The 12,960-nt window shown below is 40.2% G+C and overlaps 1 protein-coding gene across 14 annotated transcripts in view; it reads right to left on the reverse strand.

Annotated features, from left to right (window-relative positions):
• sgip1a (SH3GL interacting endocytic adaptor 1a) overlaps positions 1-12,960 on the reverse strand; it is an 83,191-nt gene that overhangs the window by 14,669 nt on the left and 55,562 nt on the right. For 5 of the 14 annotated variants that reach the window (XR_005707557.1, XM_040128126.1, XM_040128125.1 and 2 more), the window contains 10 exons: positions 11,471-11,482; positions 9,738-9,759; positions 9,561-9,645; positions 7,854-7,939; positions 4,973-5,053; positions 4,193-4,267; positions 3,215-4,027; positions 1,884-2,005; positions 1,375-1,528; positions 199-258 (listed from right to left, as the gene is read on the reverse strand). Coding sequence is in view for 13 of the 14 variants with exons in the window: in XM_040128126.1 (XP_039984060.1) it covers positions 199-258; positions 1,375-1,528; positions 1,884-2,005; positions 3,215-4,027; positions 4,193-4,267; positions 4,973-5,053; positions 7,854-7,939; positions 9,561-9,645; positions 9,738-9,759; positions 11,471-11,482 (1,510 nt within the window). In the remaining variant the exon portion in view is untranslated. The remainder of the gene's footprint in view (positions 1-198; positions 259-1,374; positions 1,529-1,883; positions 2,006-3,214; positions 4,028-4,192; positions 4,268-4,972; positions 5,054-7,853; positions 7,940-9,560; positions 9,646-9,737; positions 9,760-11,470; positions 11,483-12,960) is intronic. The other 9 variants (XM_040128134.1, XM_040128128.1, XM_040128124.1 and 6 more) reach the window with 8 other exon arrangements.

Genomic DNA, 12,960 nt, shown 5'->3' on the forward strand with positions numbered 1-12,960 from the left:
GTGAGAACATGCTATTCTTTTTGACTGACATTAATCAGGAAGACACAAAAACAGTGCTAGTGATAGCCTTTACCCTTCTATCTCAAGTGCACTCTGGGTAAAGAGCATCAAACCGTTCAAAAACTGACACAAGAACACGCTCCCAACCCGTTCCCCAACCCGTCCCCTTTCCTCTCTCTGAGGGGATATTTACTATACCTGCAAATGAATCAAAGTGTCTCTCAAAGGTGGGCAGTTTGTCTACATAAGCATCGTCTTCTGACAAGCCAAAAGGACAAATAAAGAGACAAACAAACGGCAAAACAAAACAGAAGAAAAAAAATCAAACCAATGAAAAATTATTTCTAAAATAAAGATCAGAAAGGTACTGTCATACACACAAAAATTAAACCATAAAAAAAAACAAAAATGAATCATCTTTAACACAAATGTGATGAAAATGTCAAAAATAAAAAGCACTCAAAGTGGAAAAGGGGCAGTTTATAATTAAAACGGTGTCCATGACTTTTATATTACTGTCAGGTGCATCAGACCTTTGCTCTATCAACAAAAACACAACAAATATACAGCAACAGAGACTTCATCATACAGATGTAATAATTTCTAATGTTACAGTCTGGATCTGGTGAAGCTATTTATCTTATTGGTTGGCCCTTGAAATCTGTTTAAAAAAGCAACCTCCAACCAGGAACTATATTCTGTTTTTATGTAACTGCTGACGCCTCCAGAGTGTGCATTTTTCTTTTTAAATCCATGAGTCGGCCATGTTACTGTCAACTGAGATTGGCTATTATCCACTCACAAATCTGCACTGCAAGGTCCTTCAGCACTGACTGTGTTAATCTGAATTTGTGTGTTGACCTAAACCAGACACAATATTTATGTACATTTTAGTAACTCATTGTGTCAGAAGGATCTTTAGGAGTAATCAATTCTTATTTCAATTGAATAGAAATAAATATACAAAATGATGGTGGTCATATTTACATATGTGTTCCAAACTATCTCAAGATAATATCATCTTAAATAAATGGGTTTTAATCCTATATGACAATTAGATACAACACAAATGTGACCCTGGGACTGAACTACTAATATTCATCATTTAGTGGATCATCATTGCTGAGAAACTGTCAGAATTTCCCTGGAAAAATTAAAATAAATTAAAAATAAGTAAATAAATAAATACAAAATTTATGACTCACTCCACACAAACTGTCAGCACAAGGAAGAACGGGGCCAGTGCATAAAATCAGTAACAAACTTTTAATATTAGACATGAACAGATAAATTCAGCTACCATTACTAGCCTCTGTGACCACAGCCGTCAGACGACAGGCTGCACAGCTCAGTGATGGTTGATGGGGCACACACCTGACACAGTCACGGAGAGCTCTTTGCTGACGGTGGGGGTGGTGGCAGCACTCAGCGAGTTGGTGGAGGAGATGGAGGAGGTGCTCTCAGCCCGCGCCAATGGGGCAATGGGAGGTGGGCTGGCCGAGTGGACCGGCGGGCTGAACGGGCGATTCTGAAAAAAGATAAAAAGGAGAAGGGTAGTGTTTTTATGCTTTATACTATTGCTGGCTGTGTTTTTGGGTCAACATATTTGACCATCATAAGTTGCCTGAAATAATCAGGTTAAGCGCTGATTGTGATAAACTCAGTTCTGCAAGGACCGCTTTCATAAAAGTTTATTTCACCATGAGCAAACTATATAGTTGTGTTTGCAAGATTCCCGCCTGAGTCACAGCCCAGTCAAGGAATGACCGAACCCCCCGATCAGTAGTAGAAAAATTATTTGCTGTGGCAACAGAATAAGATAATAACAAAACAACAATTTCAAATAGGGGTGAAATCATAAGATAAAAAACGGCACATCTTACTGCATCTCCAACAGTGGGTTTCCCAGGAGGAAGTTTGGGCCGTGAAGGGGGGCGAGGTGGAGGTGGTGGTGGGGTGGGATTGACTGACGAAGGAGTGGCGGGTCGCACCGGAGAGGAGGGACCTGCAGAGAAGAGCGGAAACATACAGAGGCTCAATGAAATCTTTCCAATTCAGTTAGGAAAACTACTACAGAGTACAAATGCACAGTGGAGACAGGATAGACAGACAACATCTGGAGACACATTCATACCTTTGACAAATATTTTCACTTTTTAGTATGCTATAGGACACACATTTACTTAAGTGCAGTCTCAATAAGAATACTGGCATTACTTTCAATTAAACAAACTTAAATTTCTGTTTCATGTACAGACCCGGAGGAAGGCGCTCACATAGGAGTATAGTTTCAATTGAAATTCATGTCAATGGGCCTTTGTCCCTTCCCACCATGCACACCTCTATAGAGGATTAAAGAAAGACAACCTCCTATTTTAGCTGCCTTCCCTTGGGTATCTGTCACCACTGACTATTGAGAATTTTCTTAAAGCTCCCACCGGACAAAATTAAAACTATGCTCAGCTCTTAGTCACACACTTTCTTTTGTTTTCCCTTGTATTGAGACTATTTCTTCAGATAGTTTGATTCTGTATTTTGGTCCCTGGCTCATTAAGAATTATCAAAAAAAGACCGTTGTCTCCCACATCATTGACAGTTGAGATGTTTCCTTAAAGGATTAGGTCCATCAACAAAGCGATACTGACTACAGGACTGGTTGAGAATTTAAAAAAACTCCCACTAGACATTTTATCTGCACAAAAAATGAAAACGTTCTATCCCGGTAAAGTCTGACCTTTAACTACGAGTCAGTCAGAACAAAAAACTCTGCTAACGTAAGACAATTCTGCAGCAGAATGTTGCTGATTGCCCAACTGGACAAAAACATGACCTCTTTTCTGGGGATAAAAAGGCAGAATTACAGTTCAGTTTGTGCAAGTTTAACAACAGAGATGGTGCAATCAGCTGAAAGAAGATGGAGACGGTGCACTGTTGGCAATGAATCCACCATTCAAATTCCAATCAAAACAATCACTACTTCTAACCTGACTCATATGAATGCTATTGATATCACTAGTCAACTGGTTGATATTATAACCAGAAAATTGTCTCTGTTTTAATTAATTCCATTTGTGTGAAGTGTGGCAATCAATCACTGTCCATTGAACCTGTAGAACATCTAGAAGTGATGCAGTCACTACTATTTTCACCAATCCAAAATCTATAAAACTTGTTCTCTACCAACCGTATTCCAGTTAGAATCACATCAACTCACCGCTATTTGTGCCACCAGCTCCAGATGTGGGACCCGGTGACGACACCACTGCTCTGTATGTTGGGGGAGGAGGAGGGGGAGGTGTGCTCCGGTTGCCCTGGCTAGCATCTTTGGGCGAGCTCACAGTTTCACCTACGTCCTCAATGGGTTGGTTGGCATCTGTGTTCTTGGGCTGCTCCTCTTGAGACAGGACAAGGGGCAGTGGGATGGAGCGTGTTGCAGGTTCCTCAGAAGGAGGAGTCACGGCCAGAGGGGTGCTTGCCTTAGGAGGAGAAGCTGTTGGGACGCTGGCAGGTGAGTCGAGAGGTGGGGTAGAGGAAGCGGGGGGAGATGCAAGCTCCTTTGGTGGTGCAGGGGGTGGAGAAGTGGCGAGTGTGATAGGATTTCGGTCTTCAGGCGTGGGAGGACCTGAAGGGACAGGAGGCGCAGCAGATTCCTCTGAGGGAGCCGGGGAGGTTGGTAAAGAGGGAACAGGGTCCTGTTTTGGGGGAGGGGAGGTAGGGAGAGGGGGTGCAGGGTCCTCTGGAGGAGGTGGTGATGTAGGTAAGGGAGGGGCAGGAGATTCGGGTGGAGGTGGGGAGGCTGGTAACTGACGCGCTGGTTCCTCTGGGGGAGGCGGGGAGGAGGGGAGTGGAGGTGCACGGTCCTTTGGTGTAGGTGGGGGGTTAGGAGATTCTTCACTGAAGCAGACCCACGTGTCAACTGTATCCTCGCCAGCAGGGGGAGCCTGCTCCGGTCCAAAAATGTTGTCCAAATCTGCTATCGAGGGCTTCCTGCCGTCTGCTTCTGTTGACACTTCTGAAAAATCAGAGGCTGTGTTTGCAGAGGTAACCAGTAAGTTTACACAGGGAGATAAAACATCCCATACACACAGGCCAGTAGACAGAGACAAAGTTGGAGATAAAGAAGCTGCTGAAATCAAATGTAAAATTTAGTGTGATACCACGGGAGGCAGAAATAAATAAGACGACTTCATACCAGCGTCATCTGCAGAGGGAGGGCCAGTCGTTGGGGGAGAGGGTGGCACATTCTTCGGTGGAAGTGGAGGTGGAGCTACAATGAAATCACAAGTGCAACAATGAGTAGCCCTGTCAGTTATAAAAGGTAACTCCAGGATTTGTGCCTAATCACCATCAGTGATTGTTTATTAGGCAAGGTGTGTATAAAGTGAATGGTAATTTATGTCACTGAAGACTTTTCACAACACTGCAACTTATGGTGGGCTGCATACAAAGCTGACTTTGCCAAAAATAAAAAATAAAAAGAGAGAATTTATAGATGACAACAGAGAACTTCTGCAACACAGAAAATCTTTAACAAAAGTTGAAAGTTTATATCCAAACATGACAGGTACTATTTCCACCTGCTAAACATGGCCATGACGACTTGAGGAGAAGGTATCATCCCACAAACCACCCACCATGCGACACAGTACATTCAGTCACCAGCATGCCAAATGCAAGGAGGAGGCAGCGAGGAAGGAGGGGTTGGTGCAGTATGGGAGCCAGGTATTGAATGTCTCCCATTTAATAGACTACAACCAACACCGCATCATTTGGTTGTGAAATGGCTGATGAAATGAAACAGATCACAGCTCGCTGACTGTAAAGAGAAGGAGAGTGTCATTGTCTGATTGGGTCAGTTTGCAGGTCTGTTAGTTGGATGATGAAGAGGTTCAATGAGGTGAGCTGATGGGTCTGTGCAGTCATTCCAGGGAGAGGGAGTGCAGCACAAAATGCAGGGATTTATAAAACTTACTTCCTGTTGGGAAGGACCTTGTCAAAGAGGATTCTGGCTCTGACAGAGAAGTACCCCATGCATCGGACCCAGAGACAACCACTGAGTTCAGGAGGGGATAAAACAGGCCAAGTAAGGGGCATTAGCACCAAAACACTTATCGTTTAATCACTGTTTAGGCCTTGAAAGACGAATAGGTTTATGAAGGAGAAGAGCAAAGATCAGTATGTTAATCAAAATCTTTAGACGAGAAAAATATTTCCAGCTTCAGTTGCAAACTACAGAGGACAGAGTCATAATGAGTTATAACATTAGGACACCTCATTAGTTTTCTCTTGCTAACTGACTGTCAATGCTAATATGATAGTGGACTACAGGATTCAGCTCAAAATGCAAACAGCTGATGATGATGTGGCTACAATCCAGTCCACTCAAACTGATTTTGAAAAGCAAAAAAATTTGGGCCACAGAGATGACAGCTGCTCTACAAATATGGTCAAGTCAGTGCTGTAACAAAAACATCTCCATGACCTAAATTTTTTCTTCTTATCCACCACTGTATCATAGCATTATCATATTAAAGTTAAACTTTCACACCACCCACCTGGCTAAGTAGCTTAATACTAGCGTAACCACTTTTCTCAATACCAGAGGAGACGATGTTATACTAATTAGGGCTATGCAATATGGCAATATATATGAAAAGTTGGTTAACTGATAAGGATTTTGTTATAGTATTTACCCTGAGCTAGCTACCCCCCTGTAATAATTTGTATGCAAAAATTGCCTATTTCGTTTTTTATTTTTGAAGTAGAAATAAGTAAATACAACCCCTGCAGAAAACAGACATCAAAATGAGCCTTTCTTCAAATGTTAATGCACTGTTACTTTGATTTCAGGAACTTAAAAAACAGAAAAAAAGAACAGTAATTGTGGCATGTGCAAAAGTCAGTACTTAAATTGTAACCCCCCCCATTACCAACTGTTAACCATGGGGGTGGAAATATTCCGCTTTGGGGGGGTTGTGTGGCATCCAGTGGCGCAGGAAACAAGCACAGATAGAGGGAAGAATGGATTCCACTTAATATCAGCAAATTCTGGGAGCAAATATCCTGAAGTCAGTCAAGAAACTGAAACTAAAAAAGGCTGCTTTCTACAACAGGACGATGAAAAAAAAAAAAAAAAAAAAAGAAAAGAAAAAATCAGACCGCAAAGTCCACCATGAACCACGTCAAGAAAAACAAGCTAAAGCTTTTGGAATGGCCCTCATAGTCCCATGACCTGAACATCATTGAAAATCTGTGGGTACATCTTAAACATGCCTAAAAATATCTCTGAACTTGAAGTAAGCTGCAAGGAAGAGTGGGTGAAAATTCATAAATCAAGAATAGAAAGACTCTCAGCTGACTACAAAAAGTGTTTGCAAGCTGTGATACTTGCCAAAGAAGGGGGGGGGGGTTACTAAGTTCTGACCTAACAAGGTACTCAAATGTTTTCACATATCAAATTTGCTGTTTAATCTTTTTGTATTGTCTAAGTTAATGAAATAAAAAAGTAACAGTGCATTAATATTTGAAGAAAGGCTAATTTTTTAATATCTGTTTGCTGGAGGGGTTGTATTTACTTCTTTTTCACTTCAAAAACCAACAAAACATGTAATTTGCCCACAAGTGCCTTAAGTTGTGCAACACACGTATCCAAAGAATTTCCATTATACGCACTCAGTTACCAGTTTATCATTTAACATCAGCTCTTTACATTCATTCAGACTAATAAAAGAACAAAACACTTGTCTAAAACAAATTCAGTCTGTTCAAACAGTCCTGCAATACACCCTCCCTTCATGAAGGTTACAATGTTCAGTTTTTGTTGAAACTGTTTTTAAAGAGGGGTTAATTCAAGTGTATGGGTTTTTTGAAGGCTGTGGTTTGTGGTGCAGTTGAACTCTATAATGTTATACTGAGAGGTATTCTTAATGTACTATATATTATTATAATATATAATATTCTGTGTGTTATCACCAATATTAATGGAGTGGACAAAATATTATATATAGAATCACCTCGATGTAATAATGTAATAATAATGTGATTAGCAAAAACTGATGAGGATTACTTTCATGAAGGTACAACTTATAGCAAGACTGTTAATTTGGTCTGTATTAGTTTTAGCTAGGTGTGCCTGATAAACTTAAAATTGAGTGTAAAATTTCATATACCACGATGAAAGATTTTATCAATAGCACACAACCCTACTCTTTATTATTCAGGGATTTAGACGTGCTGCTTATATCCTGTGAAGTTAGAACCATAATGAGAAAGAAGGTAAAACATTAACAGCTGGCAGGGTCAGACACACAGCTGTACTGTTAGTCTGAATGAACGTAAAGAGGGAAACTGAGTCGAGTTGATGTTGGTTATGCCTGACATGGCAGTTGCGTAACAGTTAAGAGCCCTCCTACAGCCTGCATCACTAAATCCTGCTGGACTGGATGAGAACGGGTGACAGCAGAATCTGCATATTAACAAGCTGCAGCGTGCACATGAACATGACCTGAGTGCCAATTTCAAGTTTGACCTTAGCAAAGACAGACAGAGCGAATCCACAACTGCACACCGGGCCTGAGGGAAGAACAATGTTGTTAGAGAAATAGGTGAGACAGAGGTGGAGAGTGAGAGAGAGAGAATCTGCTATGACAGCCAAGCAGGATTTAGCTGGCAGCCTTAGAGAGACAATCAGTGTATGTTTTGTCTTTTTATTGTATTGCTAACACTTTTTAGACAAAAACAACGCTGGTAAAAGCCGTCAACCCAAACCTATTCTGAGAACCAACATAGACGAAGGCATACACCGAGAGAAGAGACACAAACACAAAGTGACAAAGACACAGGAGGAGGGCTACCTTCAGTTTTCTGTTCTCCAAAGGCTGTTTCCAAAGGAGGCCCAAATAAGGCGGTGGTGTCCTCAGGGACAGGTGTCTGTTGACTGCTGCGACAGAGGAAGGACAGGAGAAGTTTTTACAGTAGGTCAGGTAAGTTTAGGTAACAGTTACACAGTACACACTGTATCATCTCAGTTCCTCTTTTGGCATCTGATTATTGTGTGGCGGGTCGCAAAAATAATTTCCTCCCCACATTTTATCGTATTTTCAATATTTATCATAATCACATCAAATCTTTGATAGTTAGTAAGACATGTAAAATAGGAGGACTGCACTGTGCTCACTCCAACCACAGTGATATAGAGAAAGCACATGAAAAAGTAATGCACACAGATACCAAAATAAAACCACAGGAAGCTGACAACATAAGTTATCAACTGATAACTGATGGTAAAATAAGATTTTTATAGATTAATCTGAAATATTGCACTTGTATCATGTTTTAGTTTGTGTTTTGTGATATAATAGATGTAAGACCTTAATTTTTGCCATGTGTCTTTTGACAGGGGAGAACAGCAGGAAACATGAGTAATGAATGATGGCTGTGGAGAGAGAATAGCCTCTGCTGACTTTGTTGCATCTGTACCATTGCTCTCACACTTCATTACACTGTACAGACAACAGACACACCCAATGTTAAAAACACAGGCACTCGAGGACACTAAAAACTAGCATTAAACAAACCGCAAAAAGGCCATATAACAAGACTCAAGGCACACTCATATCTATGGGAATAGCTATGAAAAACAAGGATAAACTATAAACACTTTTTTTAAGCATTCATGCTCGAAGAATCCGTGATTGAGTTCCCACATTACAAAGCAATTTATAGTGTTGTTGGGTAGATAAACACAGCAACAGCCTCAAGAGGCTCTCATAATAAGCAAAGCATGATAAATCAAATTTTTGTCTCGAAGTTTAAGTGGACTGGCAAATGTTTGGGAAACTGTTAATCAGCCATTGTGTCAGAAGCACAACATAAGATGTTTATCTCAAAAACACCGCTTTTTGGTAATATCGCATGAATTAAGAGGTCAAGTTTAAGAGGTTAAGATTTATTGCTGTTATAAATGTTTCAGTTAATACAGAAGTAAGTCCACATCCCAGTTACAGTAGCTATTGAAGCAGATATTAGAATATTTTGAATCACATGCGGTTTTATCTGAAGAGCTACTATTGGATGAATATAAGGATTGATGCAATTCATAGAAAGATCCAGTTTTTAACTTGCTAAGAGGTGCATAAAATTGTTGGTCGACTGGGTTGATGTGAGTTCAATCCCCAGTTCATCTGAACATGACAGAGTGTATCATGGTTGGATTGGCTGGTTAAACTCCCAAAAAGGCTTGATGATGACATTTGAAAAGCTCTATGCTGAGCAACAGGTACTTAGCTCAAAATATGACAGTTTTAACTTCAAACATGTAAACTATCGTGCTGTTTGTAATTTAAATGTTGAGACATGTAACATTTTAACACCAATAAAGGATTAAATTTTGAGACAATACTAGGATTACTGTAACCTGCCAAGAACATCACCATGGCCATTACCTCTTTTACCATGCCATAAGATAGAAGTAATGAACAGTGATACATATATTATGGCACATATAGCGCCATTACATTAAGTGGCAGTGGCTTGTAAACCTTGTCAAGGAAGGTAAATACCTGGGGGGTTGTGGTGTTGGAGCTGGTGGGGAGGCCACAGTTGGAACAGTAGGGACGACACGCCTTGGTCTGGCAATCTCCTCACCTGGGACCACAAATTAAATCTGTTTAACGCACGTGACTCTTGCATCACATTCTCCTAATTCACTATTATTAAAAAGTGAGGCGGATACTTACTGGATGTATTCCTTTTCAAACCCTGTAACATGAAAAAAAAAATAAAAATAAAAAAAAAGACAGTGTAATGTAAAAACCCAAAAACATGAAACCTCAGAATGTAAAGTTATGTGGAAAAGATAAGTCACCAGTGTGTACCACATTGCATGAATTTGCATCCTACAGGTCCCATCTTTGTATAATAGTTGCGAATATGTTAAAAAATGTAAAATGTCAGTGCTCTCACCTGGATTAATCCTTATCTTTTAATTATGAGAGAGCTGTGTGGTTTGAACAGAACAATGACATAGGGTGTACAGTAGTGAAGGTCAGAGGATGATCTGCAGCCTCGGGTTGACTTAATTTGAGGAGATCCCCGCAACTTCCTGAACAGCTACAAGCTACACAGCAGTAGGCAGGACTGACACACACACGCATTGCGGTGCAGGAAACGCTGACCTCTTTTTTAAAGGTGAAAATACTTTTTGAAATTGTCAAGTTGTTCCTTTACACTTCAATGCTGCCGTCTTAACTTTGTCCTTCTGTGTGAAATACTACAGAATAAAAGTGATAAACTTCTTATTTCTATGCTATAAATCAACTTATTGACTCTAGACATAGGTGATTTTTATTTCAGCATTATCATGAGTCTCTTGTATCTACCAACTAAACATCATTATATTCATACCATTTACAAATACTTAGTATTACTTACAAATATACCTAGACTAATGCTGACCTGCATGACAGTGGTCACTTTGATTATAGTGTAATTGCATGATCATCAATGGAAGAATTTTTATGCTGCATTAAGTGATAAATTGAACACTGCAAATTCATTGAAATGTGGCACAGAGAGTTGTAACAAATCAACTCAGCAGCTGTATCAGATGAAACAGCAAAAATATATACATATCATTCAGGATACAGTTTAAATTAAGGGCACGTAAAGCTCTTACAATAAATCGCTCTAAAACTCAATAACAATAGTTAGTATCACACTAGCCGGAAAATTGCAACTTGGTAAACCGCAGCTGCAGTGAGTTAACTCTACCGTGAGCAGTGGTTTAATGGCATCAAAGCCAGAAATATTGGAAAGCTTTCAAAACATGCTTTTGAATTCTTAACAAGCCACCCTTGGTACTAGAGAAGGTGTGAGACTGATCAAGTTGGAGCGTAAGAAAGTTAAAAGAGAAATTAGTTTTGCCGTTGGAGAGGCAACAGTACAAATAACCTTGCATCCCCAGCTATGATATTAAATACTCGAGTGTCTGTGATCATATGTATGAATTCACCATGAGACAAGAGGCCAAGAAAGAGAGAGAGAGAGAGAGAGAGAAGGGAGGAGAAGAAACGGGAGCAGATGAGAAGACACGACGATGGGGAGTGACTGAAGTAAGACATCAAAAAGTCCAGCTGTCAAAAGTGCGGATTTATTCCCACTTTAGAAACCAAGCAAGAAGCCATTCAAGATGAAAATAAAGTACACAAGCAGACTAGTGATTTTGAGAATCTGGGAAAATATATTTATATATTTGTATATTTTGTTCATTTATGTGTTTACATACTGTTTAAATACTAACATCAAAACAAATAAGCTATCAATTTTGACCCATTGATTCAGCTGCTGAACCCACCTACGTACTTTCAGTCTTACTCAACCGACCCCAAGGACAAAGTGGCAAGCAAAAAGGTACAAGAAGCCATTTGACATATCTAGCCTGACCCCAGGGACAAAAGAAAAGGACACTTACCGGGCTACGTCTCTGTGACCAGCAAAAAGGAAGAGAGAAGAGATACCTGGTCAGAGAGTGACAAATCAGTAAAGCAGACATCATAGTGTATGCATCAGGAGTGGAGGAAGAATTTTGGCCTGGCTGGTCAGATTTGGGAATGAGGGTGATACCATGTCCATAAAGAGGGTGTTATGTGCTCACCTGTCTTAGATTTTGTGAGAAGTTACTTGTGCAGCCTTATGCAGCTTGTGGATTTTGGATTATAAATGCAAATAGCTCAATAGGTCCTGTATAACAAGGCTAGTGGGTAACAGAAAACAGCTGAGGATGACTTACTCAAACAGATCTGACTTCTGTTTGTGATGAGGGAAAACTAAGTGTTTCAATTAAAGTATATTTGCCTGAATTTCTAGTATCATCTTTGAACCTGCTGTGACAGGAAATCATCCAAAATATCATGCAGAGCTGCTTCCATCCATCCTCCAATTATTTCTATCTTCAACTGTCTCCATCGCCATCCCTTTAGTTGATCAGTTTTGTGTTAAAAGCTGTCATTTTTTTCCCCCTCTCTTCTCTCTTGTAAGTCACCCATCTGTCCTGTTGGTCTCTATAATTTCTGCTGAAATCTCTTCATCTGCCTGCGTCCAGCCCCCCTCGCATCAACCCTCTCCCCCTCTTTCCCTCACTCTTGCGCTTGCTCCAGTTGTGCAGTGAGCCGTGGGTGATTAGAGCGATGCAACAAAGGGGTGGGACATGCTGGTGGAAAGGATTAATTTCATTGGATGCGTTGGTGCAGGATACAGTGCAACCTGGTTTGTCATAACCAATCAGTGTCTCCCTGCTGTATGTAAACAGGAAGAACAACAGGAAGTGTTCAGAGTCGCGAACCGTGGCCTTTTAGCCTCTCTCAGCTACTAACATTGATCTTTAACATTAGAAAATTGTTGTGTACAGACTTGCTGATGTTTAAAATGGACCACTCCAAACAATTGTGTGAGATATCTTAAAATGGACACTAAAAGAATAATCTAAAAGAATCAGAAGAGCAGTATTGTTGTTTTTTTTTGTTTCATTTTTGGAATTCAATACTGCATCTTTGCTTTTGGTGCCAGAGTAATGAAACATGTTGTAACTATGGGAGTTCATGTATGAACAGAGAGTGAGTGACTTGACTTGAAGGGACTCACTGTGTAGACCAGACTGCAATGTGGCTGGCTACACTAATGATAAATGAAGGATTTATCATAAAAGTAAGATTTTCTTCTTACAAATTTGGTCATTCCAGTCAAAATGCTGGTAGACAATAAGACAAGGGAGGAATAAAATGTAATAAAGGGTGTCTTTTTCAAATTTTAGTTCTAACATTTTAACTGCCCTTTACCTTGCCTTTTCCACTGCTTGTAGTCTTGTTATTTGGACTAAGAACCGGAAGCTCAAGACTCCAGAACCAATTAAAATCAGATATTCCACCTCAGTGGAAACGACTTAAAAGACGGCGCTCTTGTACT

This window comes from Xiphias gladius, chromosome 6 (genome assembly GCF_016859285.1).
Source record: "Xiphias gladius isolate SHS-SW01 ecotype Sanya breed wild chromosome 6, ASM1685928v1, whole genome shotgun sequence".
NCBI lineage: Eukaryota > Metazoa > Chordata > Actinopteri > Istiophoriformes > Xiphiidae > Xiphias > Xiphias gladius.